The 21,385-nt window shown below is 40.8% G+C and overlaps 1 protein-coding gene across 22 annotated transcripts in view; it reads left to right on the top strand.

Annotated features, from left to right (window-relative positions):
* The window catches only part of LOC310681093 (ankyrin repeat and KH domain-containing protein 1-like), an 86,041-nt gene extending 65,312 nt beyond the window's left edge, over positions 1-20,729 (top strand). For 4 of the 22 annotated variants that reach the window (XM_083448484.1, XM_083448494.1, XM_083448502.1 and 1 more), the window contains 12 exons: positions 875-991; positions 2,434-2,608; positions 3,208-3,664; positions 6,391-6,537; positions 9,322-9,432; positions 10,259-10,408; positions 10,517-12,129; positions 14,295-14,504; positions 15,948-16,199; positions 17,697-17,872; positions 19,742-19,906; positions 20,210-20,729. In XM_083448484.1, the coding sequence (XP_083304610.1) occupies positions 875-991; positions 2,434-2,608; positions 3,208-3,664; positions 6,391-6,537; positions 9,322-9,432; positions 10,259-10,408; positions 10,517-12,129; positions 14,295-14,504; positions 15,948-16,199; positions 17,697-17,872; positions 19,742-19,906; positions 20,210-20,269 (3,633 nt within the window). In that variant the 3' untranslated portion in view covers positions 20,270-20,729. The remainder of the gene's footprint in view (positions 1-874; positions 992-2,433; positions 2,609-3,207; positions 3,665-6,390; positions 6,538-9,321; positions 9,433-10,258; positions 10,409-10,516; positions 12,130-14,294; positions 14,505-15,947; positions 16,200-17,696; positions 17,873-19,741; positions 19,907-20,209) is intronic. The other 18 variants (XM_083448504.1, XM_083448489.1, XM_083448498.1 and 15 more) reach the window with 12 other exon arrangements.
* The last annotated feature ends 656 nt before the right edge of the window (positions 20,730-21,385 follow it).

Raw genomic sequence — 21,385 nt, 5'->3', positions numbered from 1 at the left:
ATTGGAAATGTACAAGGGAGGCATTGCATCTATTATCCAACACACCTGCCTTCCACCAGTACCCAATAGCTGAATTTCAACAAGCACTGGATTTTTTAAAAAAAAATATTGTGTTCAGTTTTACCGCATATGTCTTAACTACCATTATATAGAGATAGATACGCAGCTGCTATTGTGAAGGACTGTACTTCACAATATGTTAGACGTTGTGAATTGGCATGGCTGAATGCTTTTGCCACTGGAAAAAAGACCTTCCAAAATGTTAGCAAGAAGGCTAGGAGTGAATGCTTCTCTAAGATGCTAAATTTCCCCTAGTAGGAATATGTATGGGGAAACATTCGGTAGGAGGGAATAAATCTTGTCTGAAGTAGTAAAGGCTTTTCTGGTCTGTACCATATCCAACAGCTGCAAATCTGGATATGCCTAAGGAAATTGATCACCTTTACTTCCATTAGTAGTTATGGTTTTGCACCTGTTATCAAGGGCAGCATAAGAAATGCTTTCTAGATTTGGAATGCCATGCTACAGTTGTATTCTAAAAGTAGGCAGGTGGACAACTGGCCAGCACAAGGCCTGCCAGTTGAAACAATAATCTCTTATAGTATTAAACTTGCAGCTTCAGGATAAATTCTGCTCTTTTTGCATTGAAAGATCAGTTAGCACATGTATGGCAAACAAATTGATAATTGCTTTAAAAGCTGTATTTTCAGAAAACTGTAGATCAGCCTAACAGTAATCAAAAATCACTAGTTTTAATTCATTACCTACAGACATATTCTCTGGTACTCCATTTGTATATGCCAGTGAAGTAGTTCTTGGTGTCTAGCAACTTGCTGAACCTATCTTTCCTTTTCACAAACTTTCTACTGTATAGGATTTGCTGAAGAAATGTCACCAGTGTGTTGAAACAATTGTGAAGGCAAAGGACCAGCAAGCAGCTGAAGCAAATAAGAATGCAAGCATCCTGCTAAAAGAGCTAGATTTGGAAAAGGTAAGATGATAGAGTACATCCCCTTGCTTAAATACTGTTACATAAATCAAGTGAAATCCTCTCTCAGACTTATGCATGCACCTGCGTGGGATAAATGCAGCAGAGGATTAATCTGAGTCTGCTGTGGATTTTAATTTTCTGGAGTAAGCCACCATCACTCCTTCACTCAGGCTAGCAAGACTTCTAAATCAAATGGGTATAGATCTAACAGTTGAAAATCCTAACCATCCCCATGAGCCACATTCTGGATTAGATTTGGCCTTCTTGCTACATCTTCCTGTGTAACGTAGCAAGCTAGTAGTTACTAAAGCAGTATCTTGCGGTTGGGGGGGATTCCAAAGTAAAGCTTACTTTAGTTATGGATAGTAATAACACAAAGTGGTCCACTACACTATGGTCTAGTTTGGACACCCTTTCTCAGCCTCATACATTTATAAAGCTTGAAACAAGTGCCAGGAGTCCCAGCACTCCTGCTTCACCTTGTGTGCTTGATCACCACTTTTTTTAGCTTTTAGTAAGCATATGTTTCCTTCGGGGGACTCTTGAGTTCATGTTAATTAGTCAGGATCATATTCATGTTTTATGAAGCCTAGACTTAAGCATACCTCAAACTAAATGTAGTTCACTAAAAACAGGTATAAAAAATTGGTCTACAATTGCAATACAGTGGTACCCCGGGTTAAGTACTTAATTCGTTTCGGAGGTCCGTACTTAACCTGAAACTGTTCTTAACCTGAAGCACCACTTTAGCTAATGGGGCCTCCTGCTGCTGCCACGCCACCGGAACACAATTTCTGTTCTCATCCTGAAGCAAAGTTCTTAACCTGAAGCACTATTTCTAGGTTAGCGGATTCTGTAACCTGAAGCGTATGTAACCCGAGGTACCACTGTATAAAAGAGCAGGACCACTGCAGATTGATTTATATTCAGTATTTGAAGGTGGCTTTCAGGGTCTCCACTCTTAAGGACAATCTAGGCATATCTGTAGACAAATCTATTACAAAACACATTTGTAGCACAGTTGACCTAAGCAACAGTGCGCTTTCCCACACAGGATGGATCTCTGTAAGCCAAGCCAGATTGGAAAAAGCACTTCTGTTTACTTTCATTTTTTTACTTTTTTGTTTTACTTTTTCATTTTACTTTCATGTTTAGGGAAGGTTTTAATGTTTGATGAGGTATTGTTTTTAATATTCAGTTGGAAGCTGCCCAGAGTGGCTTGGGAAACCCAGCCAATTATTATTATTATTATTATTATTATTATTATTATTATTATTATTATTATTATTTTTGTGGGGGGGGGATCATTCATTATGGAGGTTTCTTGAGCCAAAAATAAGACACTGGAGAATTTAGAATTCATTTGCTGTAGTTATCAATGTAGATATGTTTATATTCTATATTGGTGTGTAATCAGGTATATTGTAAATTATTTTCCACAGTCCAGAGAAGAGAGTAGAAAGCAGGCTCTTGCAGCAAAAAGAGAGAAGAGGAAGGAGAAGAGAAAGAAGAAGAAAGAAGAGCAAAAACGAAAACAGGAAGAAGATGAGGAGCACAAACCTAAAGAAACACTAGAGCTGCAAGAAGATGAAGATGAAGATGAGAATGATGATGATGGTGAGGAATTCATCACTCCTTCAAATTAGTTTTCTAAACTTGTATTTTTGGGATTTAAAACTCTTCTAAAGCACAGAGTGAAAGTAATTTTTACATGTGTTTTGGTAATAATTGGTCACTTCATTTGAGTAAGGAAATCCAAGTCATGTGTGAGGGACTCTGTTAGCAGTGTACATCGTACACAAACACATTGCTTTTTGTTTCTTATTTATATAACTAGTAGAGTTGTATTTAGAATGACTCTGTAGCGAAGAAAAGGCTTAGTCCAGAAAATACATTTTGAAAAAGTTGGGTTTTAAAACCCATTTAAAAATGCATAGTTTCTGTGCTTCTGTGTGTAGGAGTGTAACAGGCTGGGAGCTGCCACAGAAAAGGCCCCGTTTCTCATGCCTGGCAATCCGTTGTGATTTAAACAGCTAGTAAAGCATTTAAAAAATAGATTTAAAACCAGAATGCTAAAAGTCTGGTCTAACTTGCAGAAAAACTCTGCCTTTGATGCCATGGTACAAGTCACTATGATTCTGATACAGTGTTTTTTTTGGGGGGGGGCACTGTTCCCATCATTAAGTTTTATTTTTTAAAAATCTGTTTTGTTTCAGTTGATCAAGAAGTTCCTTTGGAGCCTCCAAGCGCAACCACTACAACTACTATTGGAATATCTGCAACATCAGCTACTTTCACAAATGCTTTTGGAAAGAAGAGGGCCAATGTGGTAACAACTCCCAGCACAAATAGAAAGAATAAGAAGAATAAAACAAAAGACACTCCTCAAAATGTGCAGATAATTTTGCCAGACCAGCATATAACTCTAGCACAGCAAAAAGCAGATAAAAATAAAATCAACGGAGAGCCAAGAGGCGGTAGTGCTGGTGGGAACAGTGATTCTGACAACTTGGACAGCACAGATTGCAATAGTGAGAGCAGCAGCGGTGGTAAAAGCCAGGAACTAAACTTCACTATGGACACACACTCTTCAGGCGAGAGACGATATGCCTCAGTACTGCTCCCTTCTCAGGAAGACAAGACTAACACCTCAGTTTCCAAAGTGCAAACCAGGTGAGTCACAAGTTATATCTCCATTACTGAAGCTTTTAATGAGTCTTTTTCATGCTAGTTTGACGCTGAAATGTTTCTGAATGCACATGTTTTGGACTTTGGGCTTCAAGGTTGGGGGATTAGAGGCTTTAAATTACCTTATAGATCCCCAAATTATATGTTTCTAAGGAGATGAGCTCTCCTTAGTAACTTCTAATTCATCCCTCCTGATCAAAAACAAAGCAAAGCAATTAAAAACAACAGCTGCACGTTAATCCTCCAGGACGCAGTAACAGCAAATGATATCATCTAGTTTTGCCAGAATGTAACTTTGAAGACAGGGTTGGGCAGCAGGTTCCCTGACCTCGTGGTGAAGGTGGGTGTAACAGATGCTGCTTGCTCTGCACATGAACACCTGTGTGCTCCTCTTAGCAGTTGTCATCCTCCTGCATCAAAGGTTTCCTGTTGGTGGGAGCAGTGACCATTAGCATGCAAGTGTGTTGCTTAGCCAAGGCTAATGGTTCCCAATTCCCCATAATCTCGAGCAGGGGTGGCTAACATGATGCACAGGCCATCCCCCCCCCCCCCCCGCTGCACCCACCTGTCCCATCCATACCTGACATGACTGCAAAGGAACTTTTGGGAATATTAGGGTGCACTTTATACAGTGGTACCTCAGGTTACATACACTTCAGGTTACAGACTCCGTTAATCCAGAAATAGTGCTTCAGGTTAAGAACTTTGCTTCAGGATGAGAACAGAAATTGTGTTCCGGTGGCGTGGCAGCAGCAGGAGGCCCCATTAGCTAAAGTGGTGCTTCAGGTTAAGAACAGTTTCAGGTTAAGAACAGACCTCCAGAACGAATTAAGTACTTACCCCAAGGTACCACTGTATTGTCCCTGTGCAAGCAAGGCTTGCATTCGGAACCTTTTAAAATTTAGTACCGAATGCAAGGCCCACTGGAATTTACTGCTTGATAAGGAACAGTGGGAAGCTCCCTTTAGTGCTCCTGGTCATTCCTTTGCAGTTGTGGGTTTGCCTGCCCCCACAGTTGATGTCATGTGTGAGCAAGTGGGTGTGGGTAGAGGGAAACAGCCTTGTGGGCCTAATTAAGACCCTTTAAAAGGTTCCCATGCTTGTTTTAGAGAGATCCTGTGAATACATGTTGGCTACAGACCTACGCTTCATAATTAGCTAGTTCCGTATTATTTAAAAGGTTCATACCTTACATTTCTTATAAATAGCACAAGGTACCTAAGAACATCACTATTAAAATAACAAAACATCAAGTTTTTACAAGATCTAAGCAGAGTGGCTGTTGTTGTTGTTGTTGTTGTGATATAACATAAAAAGATAAAACAAATCTTTAAAAGCAACAACAGAAGATGAAACAATTACAACTGACATATCTAAGTAGCTCAAAATCAGCCAGCTACTAAAACCAGATGTTATAGTCCAAAGTGAAGTCTTCTTTTTTAAAAAAAATCTTTGGCATTCACTATAGTTTCAAATGGCAGGAGCATGACAAACTTGTCTCAGAGGCGAGCACCAGGGCCTTGGTACAGCTATGAAGAAGGTCCTTTTCATGGTCACAGCCAGATGGATTTCAGTTATAGTTGCAATATATACCAGTTTTGGTCTGCCCAGGCACACACAGGTTCTTCCTCTGCATCATTCAAACCTTCTAGAACTAAACCTAGATACTTCTGGTGTAAAAGATCTGCTCTTTGACTATAGTGCTTATGGCCTATGGGGTGAATTCTACATTTTTCTGTTCAGTTCTCTTTTCAGCCACCATTTTATCATTAGGGAGAATTTCTTCTTTGTCTTTCATCCAAGTGACATCTTCAGAATTTTCTAATTGGGTCTCTTCACATACCATGTAACATGAACTGGCCCAATACCAAGTACCAGGTGGTTTTTGAGTACATTCTAGTCACAACCTTTGAATGGTGCTCAATATGTATTGTTCTACCTGGCCCCAGTTGTCAACTTAAGCTGAGTGGACACTTCAGATGTGAGCTATCCTTATCCTTGTTCATATGAAGATACCTGCATCCAGTATCTCAATAACTAGCTTACCAATCTCCTATGTTTGTGCCCCCACAAAAAAACACAAAGCTGAGGTTGCTTGCCTGAAATTGATGTTTCCTACATAGCTATCTGTGCATCCACACAGTTGGTCTTCCTTGTTGCAGGTAGCTGTATAACTATGATACTTAAGTGCCAAGCAGGAAGTTGTGGTACATTTACACTACACTTGGGCAGATCGCTTGTGCCAAAAGTTAGTTTTACCTTCAAAAAGTTCTGAACAATGCTGTGCACAGGTTCATAACCTTTAAGCGTATTTGCATAATTACCACTCATAAGAACACTAGAGTCAGGTAAGCAGGCTGTTCAACAGTCCCCCATCCCCTTTGCACATAATTAATGCAACTGTTGCCACAAAATAATTTACGCTGCCATTAAGTGTTATCAAAAGTTATTAATCTTTTATCAAAATAAGTGCCCCCCTACATAATCATTAGCGCTCATCTGTTGATAGAGCTTCCTGTATTAGGAACAAATGTTCCATATTCTGTGCTCACCTGAACTCATCTGGAAATAGGATAATGCTGCCTGAGCACTAGGAGAACCCTGTTGATAACAATTTGTATCATTGATTTTCATGGAATTCAGTAATTGGAATTGAGATTTTGATCGTTTGGTGGCAGGCAATCTCTAATCAAACTTATCTTTGTTTTTAGACTTGAAGGTGAAGCTAATCCAAACTCCTTAACAACAAGTTATAAATCTGTGTCCTTGCCTCTGACGTCTCCGAACATAAAGTTGAATCTAACTAGTCCAAAAAGAGGGCAAAAAAGAGAAGAAGGCTGGAAAGAAGTAGTGAGAAGGTAAGTTGTTTTCATGCAGTTTCATGAATGGCATCTGACCAGTTGAACATGATTGGTAATTTGGTCAGTCTTGAATTGGGGGTGAAGGTATGACAGTATACGAATGGTAGTGGATACACATGTCAGATTTTTTTAAAAAGCACTTGGCATTTGCTAACTTTAACATACATTATAAGTCTTAAATGCTGTGGACTTGAGGAGCAAACATTAGGGTCACGTGCTCTCTCCTATCACACAAACTTAAGTGTTAAGTAGCATCACATAAGCAGCGCCTACTCATGGATCCTAGTTCACAGTGAAGGTTCTGCACGTGGAGGTGGGGAGTTGAGCCTGAGGTTTGTGTATGCACCCCATTATGTAAAGCTGAGATGCTGGGTGTCTGGGAAGCAGACTGTCAATTCTCTTGTAAGAGCCCTGTTGTTGTTGTTGTTGTTAAGTTAGTAAGGCTGGAGGAGGCAGACAAGGTGCTTGGATTAGTCAGGGCGACCACTTGTGGCTGGTCCCTTGTGGCTGATAAAAAACTAGCAGTGAGGAGACAGCTGGCTGGGCCAGGCAGGTGATTCATGCCTTCTTTCGAGAGGGGTTGGTCCCTGCCTGCTTGAAGGAGACAGTGGTAAAACTACTCCCGTTCTTGGGCAAGGTTCTAGAGTGGATGTTCATGCACCAGATTCAAGCGCTCTTGGTGGAAACTGAATTTCTAGATCCATTTCAGTTGGGTTTGGGGGGGGGGGTTGCCTGGTTTTGGCACAGAAACTGTTCTGGTCACTCTGTATGTTGACCTTTGCTGGGAGAGAGACAGGAGAAATATGTCCTTGTTTATTCTTCTTAACCTCTTAGCAACTTTCAATACCATCAACTTCTGGAGCAGTTGTCTGCATTGAGGGTAGATGGCACCACTTTGCAGTGGTTCTAGTCCTACTTGGATGGTGGTTCTCAGAGGGTGATGCTTGGGGAGTGCTCTGCAGCCTCGTGGAACCGTCAATGTGGAGTTCCTCAGGGCTCGATTTTATCCCCTCTGCTGTTTACATGAAACCGCTGAGTGGGGTCATTTGGAGTTTTGGAGTACGTTGTCAGCAATATGCTGATGACACAGCTCTGCTTCACCTTAACATCTGCAGGTGAGGCAGTGGGTGTGCTGGACCGTTTTCTTGCCTCAGTAATGGACCAGATGAGAGCCAACAAGTTGAAGCTCAGTCCAGATAAGACTAAGGCACTGGTCTGGATGGATGGGAGGTTGCCTGCTCTTGATGAGGTTATACTGCCTCTGACGGAGCAGGTAAGCAGCTTGGGGTACTCCTGGATCCTTTGCTGTCGCTTGAGCCTCAGGTGGCCTCAGTGGTGCTGATTGCCTTCCATCCGCTTTGACTGGTGGCCCAGCTGTCTGGACAGGGATAGCCTAACTTCTGTTGTCTGTGCTCTGGAAACCTCTAGGTTGGAATACTGAAATGCATCATACGTAGGGCTGCCTCTGAAGACAGTTCAGAAACTTCAGCTGGTGCAGAATTTGGCAGCCAGGTTGATTACAGGTGCAAGACAGTGTGAGCATATACTGATCCTGGCTGGACTACACTGGCTGCCAATTAGCTTCCAGACCCAATTCAGAGTGCTGGTTTTGACCTATAAAGCCTTAAACAGCTCAGGACTGCAATACCTCAAGGACCAACTCACCTCATATAAACTGCCTGCAATCATCATCTGAGCCCTTCTTTGTGTGCCTCCTCCATGAGAAGTCTAGAGGGTGGCAGCACAAGAATGGGCCTTTTCCGCAGTGGCTCCCCATTGATATTCTACACATAGCTGTCAACGTTTCCCTTTTTTCAAAAAGGGAAATTCCCTTATTCCGAATAGGGTTCCTCGCAAGAAAAGGAAAAAGTTGATAGCTATCATTCTACAGTTTTTTAAATGTGTTTGTGAGAGGAGAGGTTTTTGTTTTAACTACTTATTTTGTTCTTTTATCTTGTGAACTGCCTTGAGATGAAGGGCAGTATATAAATTTAATAAATTATTGTTATTAATTAAATTTCTGTACTACCCTTCAACCGAGGAGCACAGGCCTATTTACATTATAAAAAGTACACTTAATAGATGCAAACAACTTTGACATTTTAAATCTGAGCCGTTAATATGAAACCATATACTTTTCCATATGTAACAGTTCTGATGTAACTTTTTTCTTTGCTGCTGATGCATTTGTAAACATATTAACAATAGTGAATCTTGTAGAAATATGTATGCTTCCAAAGCCTTCCCTTTCTGTCAAACTATTTTAAAAAGAGATATTTTGCTATCCTAACAGAGCTATAGATTCTGCCCTGTCTGGAGCACAGTGATTCTAATGAAGTACTTAATCCTGTTGAAATGGGGAGGACAATAAGCCATTAACTGCTCAACTGATTTCAATGGGCCTTAAATGGACTGCCATCTAAATTATGTACAATATCAGGTTCCATATGCCTATCACACCAGTTTCTTAAGATTTCCTAGTGTTTTAAATAATTGTGATATTTTAGTCTTGACTAATCTAGGGTATAATTAGAACATGTTTTGGAAGCGCCTACAATAGTTCCATATGTGTAGAGCTGAGTAGATCTGGGACCTGCTAATATCTGGCTTGGAGATCCCTTGGGTTTCCACAGAGATCGATAATATATATGTAACAAATAAAACAGGGGAAATGAGAGAAGGTTTTCTTGTCTGGACCTGAGCTTGAAAATGTATGACTCGAAACTCTTTTCATCTCTTGCCTAGAAAACTAAGGAAAATTGTATTTTCTATCCTTGACAGGCAAGTGGGCAGAGTTTTAAAGGACCCTTCCCCTAACAACACTCTGCAGTCAACGCCAATTGAACAGTTTCAGCTGCAGAGAGGTGGACGCTGTCTTTCAGGAGCAAAAAGGTACTTTGGTGGCATTCAAAAATTCTGCATTGGAATTGAAGAGGATTTATGAATAGGCTGTAGATGAGGCTGTGAGTAGAATCAATGAGGGTTTAGAACTTCAGGGAGTATGGATTACAGGGGTTTATGTATCACTGTTGGAACTGAGCTGAAGAGAGGAAGAAAATAGAATCCATGTGAGGAAGTGTTGGGGAAAGGGCTTTTAAACTTCCAAGGCTGCTGGAATTGTTGGAGGGAATGTCATTTTTTAAAATAACTAAAGGAAAAGATAGTGACTCAACAAGTACAAGATATATAATAACAGGGATTTAAAAAAAAACCAACAAAAACCTTTTCATGACTTTCATCACACATGGAGCTTCTTCATTAGTGTTTTCAGAGCTGTAGGGTAAAATATGTGGTATATCTCCAGTTCTAAAGCATGCATAGCAGTTAAAAGGCATAGTAACCATAACCATTCAGTTTGTCAGAAGTACACATATTCTCAAGGGGGGCTTTTTAAAAGTTTGGCAGTTAATGTGTGAATTACAGTAGCATTATCTGAAGAGCTATTAGCCTAAGTTAAACAAAAATTCACATGCCCAGAACACACATCTAACAAGAATATCACTTTAACTATCCTGAGATGCTTGGCTAGTTATCAAAATGACATACTATAATATTTGGTTAAAGGTAAAGGACTCCTGGACAGTTAAGTCCAGTCAGAGGCGACTATGGGGTGCAGTGCTCATCTCGCTTTTCAGGCCGAGTATATTATAATACTACCTAAATCTCTTAAACTTAAAAGCAGGAAGCCCTCAAAACATTTATAATTTTTGTCATTTAGGTCAAAAAAGCTCTCTGTCCCAGCATCTGTTGTTTCTCGAATAATGGGAAGAGGTGGGTGCAACATCACAGCAATCCAGGATGTCACTGGTGCTCATATTGATGTGGACAAACAAAAAGATAAAAATGGAGAAAGAATGATCACAATAAGGTAGAGTGCCTAAAATCTAATGTTTAAAGCTCATGTTTTTCAAATGGATTTAAGTTGTACTGAACTGAGCCTTGTGTTCTAAAGATGATCCTGCCTTCTCTATTTCAGGGGTGGAACAGAATCAACAAGATATGCAGTACAACTTATTAATGCCCTTATTCAAGATCCTGCCAAGGAACTGGAAGATTTAATTCCTAAAACTCATATAAGAACACCTGCTTCCAGCACCAAGTCAGTCCATACAAATTTTTCATCTGGCGTCAGTACTGCTTCAGCTTCAAACAAAAACTCATTTCCCCTTGGAGCTCCATCTCTTGTCACCTCTCAGTCATCAACGCTGTCTACCTTCCAGTCTGCTAACAAATTAAGCAAGAATGTCCCTGCAAACGTGCGCTCTTCTTTTCCGGTCTCTCTTCCCTTAGCTTATTCCCACCCTCACTTTGCCATATTGGCTGCCCAAACTATGCAACAGATTCGTCACCCTCGCTTACCGATGGCCCAATTTGGAGGAACATTTTCAACCTCTCCAAACACCTGGGGACCATTCCCAGTGAGGCCAGTTAACCCAGGCAGCACAAATAGCTCTCCAAAGCATAACAGTTCAAGTCGCGTAGTTAACCAGAATGGCAACATTTTGCAGCCTGAATCCACGGGTTTAGCTCCCACTTGTCCTGGTACTGTCTCTTCAGTAGTTGCATCCTCTCAGCCACTCTGTGTTACAAGTAACCGGACTCCATCATCGGTCAGGAAACAGTTGTTCGCTTGCGTTCCTAAGACAAGTACCATGACGACAGCGATCTCAACTGTGACAACTACATGTAGCACACTGCCTTCAGCTTCTCCTGCACCTGAAAACACCGGGCATGTTCCCACTACATTTCTACCCGCTAGTGTTCCACAGGCACAGCAGTCTGCACTTAAAACAGATGCTGTTTCTTCTGCCCCAGCACCCAAAGAAAAGGCATCGACACCAGAACAATCTGTTGGAAACGCATGTGTGCCATCATCGGTTGCTGCTAGCAGCAATATCTCATCTGGCAGCACTTCAGGAGTCATAGAAACCTGCACATCTAGCAGTCCTGCACCTCCAAACAACGCGCAAGATGAAACACTGCCGACCAATATGTCTGACTTGAGTCCTCCCATATCTATGCCTTTTTCTTCCAGTTCAGAACCTACTCCATTAAGCTTAGCTTCACCTAGATCGGTTGCTACGGATAATCAGGACAATGGTACCTTACCTCAGTTAGCTGTACCAGCACCCCGTGTCTCTCACAGAATGCAACCTAGAAATTCATTTTATTCAATGGTACCAAATGCAAACATACATCAGGAACCTCAGTCCATTTTCGTTACAAATGCAGTACCTTTGACACCTTCGCAAGGGCCACCACCCACAGTTCAGCTGTCATCGCCCATGAACGTTATGAACGGTTCTCAGATGCATATGAACCCAGCAAACAAATCCTTGCCTCCTACATTTGGCCCAGCAACACTCTTCAATCACTTTAGCAGTCTTTTTGATAGCAACCAGGTGCCAGCTAACCAGGGATGGGGAGACTGCCCACTGTCCACACGAGGAGCAGCAGACCAACCTTACACTGTCCAGTCTACGTTTTTGGGTAACTCTGTGATGGGGCACATGGAAAATGTGCATCCTGATAACTCCAAGGCTCCAGGGTTCCGGCCTCCTTCCCAGAGAGTTTCAACTAGTCCTGTAGGTGAGTTGCTATGTTCTGCATGGAAAGGGAGATAATTCTTCATGGCCTCTTGATAGCAATTGAAAAGCTTCCCCAAACTTTAAAATTGTTTCTGTGATCCTGAACCAGAGGAATACTGAAAACAAGAATTGTGTTGGGTCTTTGATTATTTTTACTCAGTTGATATTTTCTTCATAATGTGACTTAATATAACCAAAAGATGGGGGAATTGGTGTGACTCTGTAGAATGAACGTTGGCACACAATATTGGTTCAGGTAACTTCTGTGAAATGATGGGGGAAACAGAACATCCTAAACAAAAATTCTGGCCCATATAGATGATGGGGACTTTTTGTTTAATCCTTCGCATACCCTCATACCAGTCCCTCCCCTTTCCTGTGTTTGTCTTCCTCTAAGACAAGATAATGTGATTCATTGATAAGTTAGCCTTTTTCTTTACTCCATAACAAAATGGAACCCAAAGTTGCATTTTAGGAAAATGTTTCTCAGCATTCCACCTATTAAAGCTTTGCTCTGCTTTTTTCTTTTTGAACTCTTGTCAGAACCATAATGAGATAAAAGTAAGTTGCATAATTAAATAGGAAATGGAAGGATGGCCATTCCCTCTGTTGCTGATTGGTGGTGTTGACCAGTTTTAATTGCAATCAATACAAGCCACACTCTTTGATTATGTTATGCTTGCACTAAGGTTTTGCATTGTGCTTTATACTTAGCAGATGATAATTCCTCTTCAGTCAGCTCTGAGATTTCTTAGATTCTCAAACTTGAATTCCAGTAGGGTTCAGTTAAAAAACAACAACCCCACTCTGAATCTTTGCTGATGCAGTTTACAGATATTTATCTTTGACACATTGATGTAATAACCAATTGCTGAGCATAGGCAGCATTTCTAAGCCTCAGTCCTGATAGTACAAACCTTTACAGAGACCATAGTTGGTAAAATAAGATTAAGAAGGATTTTACTCAACTTGCTGCTGTTCATAGTTTAAAACAAGTTCTGCATTGCATGGGCACTATATCCTTGTGACCTGTTTATGTGAATTCCATTGTGAGAAAATTATGTGTGTACTAATGGACATAAAGGAGACTTGTGGGATGTTAATTTAGAAGCCTTTCAACCATCCACTATGTGGTGGCATTTAAAGAACAAGCAAACCAGAATAGTGACCCTCAGTTATCCCACAGTCATTCTGGGGATGAAGTGAGACCCTGTAAGAGCTCTTAAAATACACCACGCAGTAGATGCAACAAACCACATAGAGAGAGGTAAAGTGAAAAAGCACCTCTATTCAGCCATCTGGGGAGGCGTTCTCGCTAGTTTAGAACCTAAATATGCAAGCAAAATTGCTTAATCAACCATGAGAAAATGGTCTTGAGCAGCAGACTATCCCATTATTGGCTTTTGCTGCAAAAGAGGAGCAAAATCTTTTCATTGAGTCTACAGAAGGGATGGGGAACCTGTTCCAGATGTATTTGAATTTATCTCAGCAAATGTGGCCAGTGGGCAGAGATTGTGGGAACTGTAGTCCAAACAACATCAAGTTAACCACTCCTGGTCTACATCATCTAAAAATGTGGTTTTGAACTGAATTCTACGCTGGTTGTGTTTTCTTCCCTGATGTTTTGAAAAATGTTTAATGCCTGCAGTAAGAGTGACAGTTTAATGTTGTGAAATGCTCACATCAAGCCAGGCTGGTATTAGTTTGACTTAGTCTGAAAATGTTTGCACTGCAAAACTATACAGGTAACTATACCATTTTGAGATTACTGTATATACTGGGGATTTGACCAATTTGGCAATAACAAATAATTTCCCCTATCTTGGCTTAACTATTTATGCCAACTCAACTATGCACAGAACATCTATAAATATTCTCCTTAATTTTAGGTAGGATTGTGAAAAGCAGTTCATGCTAGAAGCAGGTAATATTTAAAACACAGGATGTAATTAATTATTATATGGGCAGGCTAGAAAAATCCCAAATGTAACCCAGCCCTATTTAATGATAGAAATCAAGATAAATGAGAATCTGTTTATCCTACAGACCTCATCAGATTATGATGGGAGGGTTTCTGTAATTCGTAGTATAACTGGGTAACAAGTAGGGTCTTTGGAGTTATTTTCTCAGACATAATCATATTAATTGTAGACTTACCTTCTCTAGATCCATCCAGCAGCTCCTCAAACTCCTCTTCAGCGCCTATGGCTGGTTTTTCAGCAAACATTCAAGGAGCACGGGTTTATCTTCAAGGGCCAGCACCTGTTGGGACCCCCAGCTTTAACAGACAGCATTTTTCACCACACCCTTGGACAAGTGCTACAAATTCATGTAGGAGTTTTGGGGGTCTGTCTAATTCAACTCTTCAGTCTGTTGGTATTGACCTTTTTGCTGGCTGTATGATTCTAACACATAAATTTGTTTTCAGCATTAATTAAAGAAATTGAGGCAATTTGAAAAGATGAAATTACTGAACTGCTTAAAAGGGGCCAAATTAGACATAACATGCAGTCACATGAAGGTTCCCCTTCCTTTTCAGAGAGTTGGAGTAGAAGAATTGATGGAGTGAGGGTTGCTTGACTTTTCCCATCTGGCTTTCCCTACACACAAATCTGTCACGATTGCTTTTCTCTCTGTTGGAAGGAAGATAAAAATACCCTTCCCATTTCATTGTTTACCCACTCAAATTTGCAGCTCCCTATGACCACTGCTGGTCTTAAAAACAATTTAAAGGAAACATGCATGCAGCTGCACATTTGCTTTAGTTTAGACCCAATACTTTTAAACTGCCTCTATCTATCATCTATCTATCTATCTATCTATCTATCTATCTATCTATCTATCTGATCCCAGACAAGTTCAGAATATCTGAATGTAAATAAGTGATGCTTAAGTCATGTTATAGATTCATCTAGAGTTGGTCTGTATAGGATGCTTGCTGAATGAGATCAGCTCTTGATAATTTTGTTTGTTCAGCAGTGATTTGGAGGAGGCTGCAATTATACACCACAAGGAAGCTGCTGGCTGGCTGCCTTTGGGTTATTTCTCCCCTTATCTCTCTCTTTAGTGGCTTATTTATCCTAGACATTGGTGTATGGAGATGGGAAATCAGTTGAGTGCTTGTTAACAGACCACTACGCAGTCCAGTCTGTTTCATAGATCAGTCATGGAGAAAACGTCCCCTATAGTTATTTTTAAGCTTAGTAAATAAACTAGAGAGCCATTGGCTCCTATGTCAGTCAGGGACAAAGAACAATAAACCTGGCAGATAGCTCTGAAGTATAAAAGTTTAAAGAGCCTAGATAACTTAGGCAGGGTGACCCAGCTTTTTGTTGAGGCTGATGATTAGAGACATTTGGGGAAGGGAGGGAGACCCTTTTGGCCAGCAAGTCAGATCTTAATCTCACTGCACTCCATGGGCCGCCTTTGGCAGGTGAGCAATCCCAGCCACCTGTCAGAATTGTCCAATAAGAAGTGGTCTGCTTTGCCAATGCATTCCCTGAAGCCTGTTCTCAAACAGCTCCTTGATGGATGTACAGTTTTGAAGACATAAGCTAATAATAAACTATATCATGAAGCACCATGTTATAACCTAATTTAAGATGCATTAAAATTCAAAACACAGTTTTCATCTATTTCAAAATACTGATACTTTACAAAAAAAAATGTTTTTAGTATTTAAATCCCGCTGATTACAGTAGAAGTGTACTTTTGCTGAAGCATTGAGAATTTCATCTCTAGTGGAAACTTCCTAGAGCAGCAGTTAAGGTAACTCAGCATTTCATGTGTGATAAAGCAAGAGAACTGTTTTTTCATCAGGTGAATCTCCTATTCCATCAGTTTCCTCGGGATCATCCTCGCCCCTTTCAGCTGCTTCTGCACCTTCTTCTCTGGGTCAGCCAAAATCAGGGAGCACAGCACAAGATCGAAAGGTGCCACCGCCTATTGGAACAGAAAGACTTGCTAGGATTCGTCAAGGAGGTTCTGTCACACCTACCCCCTTGGGAACCAACTTTGCAGCTCCTGTCGGACACAGTGGTATCTGGTCATTTGGTGTTAACAATGTTTCAGGTGAGTATCTCAAAGGAAATGATTCTAAGAGTTAAAGGAAACAGTAATTTGCAAATACAGGATAAAGGTTCCCAGCCGCATTATATCAAGCTCTTGAGCTTTTAACTAAATAAATCCTAAAGAGTCCATTGTTTAGACAGAAATTATTTAAACATCTTTAGTACTTTAAACATGTATTCCTGCACATTGTGCTTTTCCTACTTTGTGCAAGAGTGGAAATCTTCCATGCAGGAATTTAATAATGCCAGTAGTAGCCCTGAATAGAAGAGTGTTTCTGAGAATAGCCAGGAAGGTGGCTAAAGAAGTGGAGCTGCAGGAAAATAAGTCTCTACAGGGATACAGAACTGTTGCATGGCAGAAAGTTCAGAGAAAGGGGAGTGGGGAAAGTGGCTGATAGTGAGCCTTGTGCAGCATGAAAGGAATGAAGACACATGAGTAGAGAGAGCTCCAAAGCGAATCTTCAAGTCAGTGCAATGCTTCCCATGGAGTCAGTGTAGGAAACTGGAAAGGGGTGATCGGTATGGAGGAGACACAACGGTTTAGAAGAGGCATTCAGAGCAATTGAAGATAGCAGTTAACAGGAAGGAAGATCTTTCGATAAGTAATATTCAGTAAATTGGATACGGAAGACCATTGAAAGGGCGTATAGAGGCTAGATGAGAACCTGGAGATACCAAAACGGGAGTGGTGCCAGGGTGTGACAACTTCTAGGATATGGGAAGAAGGGGGGGGGGGAATACATGCCTTTGATGTGCAGTGATCAGACCCCAAATAAGGGAGGTACTGGCAAAAAGGGAACCCTGTGATAGCAGCTGGAGTTTTAATTCCTGATTTTTTTACTGCAGCATTTTCTATTTCTGAAGAGGCAAGTCCTTTTGAATTTCAAATAGTAGTTTGTATCTTGGGGAGTAGGTATTGCTGCAGTGAATCAGTAAGTGAAGTTTCAGCTACTACTAAGTAGTTCTGTTGTGCAGGTATGTCCTGCTAGCACCATGTTTGGCTTGAGACATTGGCAGGACAAAGTACAAGAGGGTGTTGGTGAGGAGGGAAAGGGACAACGTACCCTTAAATGGCAGAGCAATTGTTTTGCATGGAGGTCGTCCCAGGCTGAATCCCTGGAATCCCCAGTTAGAAGGATGACACAGAACTATCTGCTGCTAGGCACAGATAATACTTGGGCTAGATGGGCAAACACTTTGTTATGATAAAGCAGTTTCTCATGTTCCTAAACCTCAGGCCACAGGAATCTCAGGAGGGTGGCAGATAAACTTTGTGAAAGGACACAGTCATTAATCGTGGAGAATGAGGACTGAGAACTAGTCCTTGGATTTGCCATGGAAAGGTCACTGCCCTTGAAGAGCAGTGTGTGTAGAGTTGGGTGGGCTCTTCCTGCGGCAAGAAGGAGCTTTTCTAACTTTTGGGTAATAAGAGAGATAAAATTTGATTAATACGAGAGATTTTTCTGATCCCTAAACAAGTGCTTCGTTATCTTTCTAGAAGGCATGTCAGGTTGGTCTCAGCCTGTCATGGGAAATCATCCAGTTCATCAGCAGCTGTCGGACCCTGGCACCTTTTCCCAACATCAGCCGATGGAGAGAGATGACTCTGGAATAGTGGCGCCCTCAAATATTTTCCAGCAGCCTATGCCGAACAGCTTTGTAGATTTCTCTAAAGTACGCTTTCAAAAGTTTCTCTCTCACACTTGCGCACAGTCATACTATGCACAGACCTCCACAGTTGCTTCAAATTAAACTAAATCATACAGCTGTAAAACATTCTTAGAATTTGTATTCTCAATGGAAGCTGTTTGTGAACATTGGGGGCTTCTCAGCTTCCAGTCCTTCCAGAATAGCATCACTTCTGTTTGTCTGGGGTGTCTAATAGGCAATTTGTGCTAATTGGGGATAACATTCTGCATTGCTTGCCGTTTTGTGTATTAATATGTGTTGCGTATCTCTGCTTGTTCCACTTGCCAACCTTGCCTACCTGCCAAACCCCTTCTCTCCCCCCCCCCCACACACCTGGCCATTCCCTCATTCCTTTACACCTCACTCACCCCTTGCCTGTCTCCTTACAGCTCGCCCCAAGTCCCTCCCCCTTTTAAAGGAGGGGAGAGATGCTTCAATTTTCTCTGAAGTGTCTTCTTTCTCTTAAACTTTGGTGCAGCTGCATTTAGCAAAGAGAGGGAGGTGCTTCACACAGCAATTTGCTTGTACAGCTGCCTACCTGCTGTTCTGTTGTCACACTGGAGTTGGTGTGCCCAGCTATTGGCAGCCATGCGAACTGCCAGGTGACAACAGCCTTACATTTTGATGTGTATAGGGGAGAAGAGCCTGTTACACAGTAATGAGTTACTCTTGAGTATCAAGGATTGTATATGTACTGTGGAGAGGAAGACTTTCCAAACTACTGGTTTATGGGTGGAATTCCAATCATTCTGTTTGCACAAGCATTCCAGCTTGCCTGATTGAACAGACCTCCCAACACTGTTCAGGAGGTTTTTCCTGACCCCCTCAAGCCAGTTGGGGGGGGGGGAGCCCCATTTCCCAAGCAGAAGTCCTTGTGCAGGGTTTCTGTTGGTGGGGGCTGTTAGGTGAATCCCACCCTATTTATTTATAAGTTGTCTGGGAACTGTAGAGGATTAAAAGAACCTTAATAATTAACAGCCATGTTGTACTTATACCAAAATTAGCACAAAAACCCAAATAGAAAACCAGCACAATCAAATACAATATATAGCATATCACTATAGCAGCCATTAAATATGTTTAGTACATTAAAGCATCAACCACATCGCAGAGACTTAAAGGCAGATCTTAAAGTCTTGTAGAACAGAAAAATATTAACATGGAATTGAAAAGACAACACAAGACAGGCTTCACTGGGAAGAACGTTCTATAATTGGAGTCCGCCCAATAGAAATGGCCCTCATGTCTACTCTGAGCTTTAATTGAGTGTGTACTGATGGGCATTTTGGAGCCCACAGGCACAGTGTTGGTGATCCCTACCTTACAGTACAGTAGGTAAATGTGCTGTTAGGCATGAAGGTCTGTTAGGTCCAATGTCCCAATTTACATAATATCTTGTGGGCAGGACCAGATTTATTATGATAGAAGAGGGATTTAATTGGTAAGGAAAGCAGTATAAACATTAATTTGGATGGGGAAATGTGGGAACTGCCCTGGCTTCTGTTGGCTAGAATGTTCACAAATTTCCAACAATATGCTGGTATCAAATAAATGAATCTTATCTAGTTAGGCAGCTTCTAAAAGAGGCGGATAGGTGCTAAAATGTGCTTTTATATTATGTGATGAATGTAAAAAAATAATAATGTAGGGTTGACACAGATACATTATTCTAATGTAGAACATAAGTTGGTTAGTCTATGCTCAGGAGCCTCTTAGAGGTGGTGTAGAATTCTGCAGATAATCTCTGCGTAACAGTAGCATTGTACTCATTAGTTACTACAAATAAGATTGCTACTCATCTGTAAACCTGTTTCTCTGCTACCACTTTCTGTAAATTGCCATGTCTCTCCTTAGGGCCTTCCAATTTCCATGTATGGAGGCACCATTATACCGTCTCATCCTCAGCTAGCTGATGGACCAGGTGGGCCTCTCTTCAATGGACTGCATACTCCAGATCCAGCATGGAATCCCATGATAAAGGTTGTCCAAAATTCAACAGAATGTACCGATGCTCAGCAGGTGCAGTAATTAATGCTTTTTGTACTATTAAATTTTCAAACATCTGCCTTAAATAATATAATTGAATTTTTGTAAGAGTACTAGGAGTGTCTTCATTCTTCCATCCTAATGTTACATTTTCCTTAAGTGTACTTCAAAATGGAGTCTTGGTGGGATAGCTGATCATTAAATCTGGGTGTTGGGGCCAAGCTTTAGTCAGCTAGAACTTGTTTTTTTGCACCACTTGATTCTGTAGGTCTTTGTATAGTGGTGTTGGAGCCATACTCTGAAATTAACTATTTTGTGATGTTTCTCCTCCTGTAGATTTGGCCTGGCACCTGGGCGCCTCACATTGGAAACATGCACCTCAAATACGTCAACTGATTTAGGAGGGCCTACCTTTTTCTTTCCTTTTCTTTTTTTTAAGCCTTGTTTGGAGAAACATATGACCTTGGAAGAACTTGGGAATTTTTTTAATGTGCCTAACTAAGCAATTTTTCTGCGGGCTATAACAAGAGAAACTTGTTTGCCCATTGTGTAAGAACAAAATGAGTTACCTATTCAACTGATTCTGTTCTCCAGTTAGTTTAGCCATTTTGAACTCAAAATCGGATGAACCTAGTGCTTTTGGCTAAACACTACTGAATGCTACTTGTATGCAGCAGAGAACTAGATGAGTACATGATTTCAACCTTTTAGGGTGATAAATACATGTATAATTGTTTACATACTTAAAAGGAAAAACGTTGAGTAAATTTCATGTCGTATAGTGGCTCTACTTTATGTAGCCTGTATTAATGTGAAATATTTACCTGAATATTCAATAAAAAGATGAACATTATAAGTTTTGTGTAATGATCTTAATGAAATCAGTTGCAAGATTGTACCGTTGGATTGGTACTGTCAGTAATTTTAAGATCATTAATAGATTCTCAGCACTTTTAGAAAACTGTTGTACAACACTGTTTCCAGTACTATTAGTGGTTCTGGTATTTGATAGAAAGTCAGAGAAATCTAGAATATGGTTGAATCACTGGACGGCCATGGTGGCTGACTCCTCAGCACTATAGCCAAGGGTAGCTTTATTCAGCGGACACAGTCTACCAGGTTGTGTTAAAGTGGGTACTCAGAAATCTAACACAGAACAAACCAACCAAAGAATCACCAGTAGGTGTTAAGAGTACATATAACAACACATCAAGCTCCTTCACTTAAGTAACAGATTCATATTTAAGTACACGTTCCATACCAACCTAAGGTATCTATACCCAACATACACCTCAGAACTAAAATTAAATTATCTTTAAACATGAAAAATTCTTCTCTGACTTCAACTCTCAAAAATGGACTTGCAGAGTTACGAGATGCTATGCCAAAGCCATGTTTCTTCCTTGGGAAGTGGGTGACTTTACTGTGCTGGTGCCCTAAGTCATATTTCATAGTGATGCTCTAAAACTGGCTGCTTTAATATGAAACCTCAACATCAGTTAATTAACTTGT

Source organism: Podarcis tiliguerta (assembly GCF_965153285.1).
Source record: "Podarcis tiliguerta genome assembly, chromosome: 7".
Classification (NCBI taxonomy): Eukaryota; Metazoa; Chordata; class Lepidosauria; order Squamata; family Lacertidae; genus Podarcis; species Podarcis tiliguerta.
Note: the sequence above shows the minus strand (reverse complement) of the source record. Positions and strands in the feature narration are given on the sequence as shown.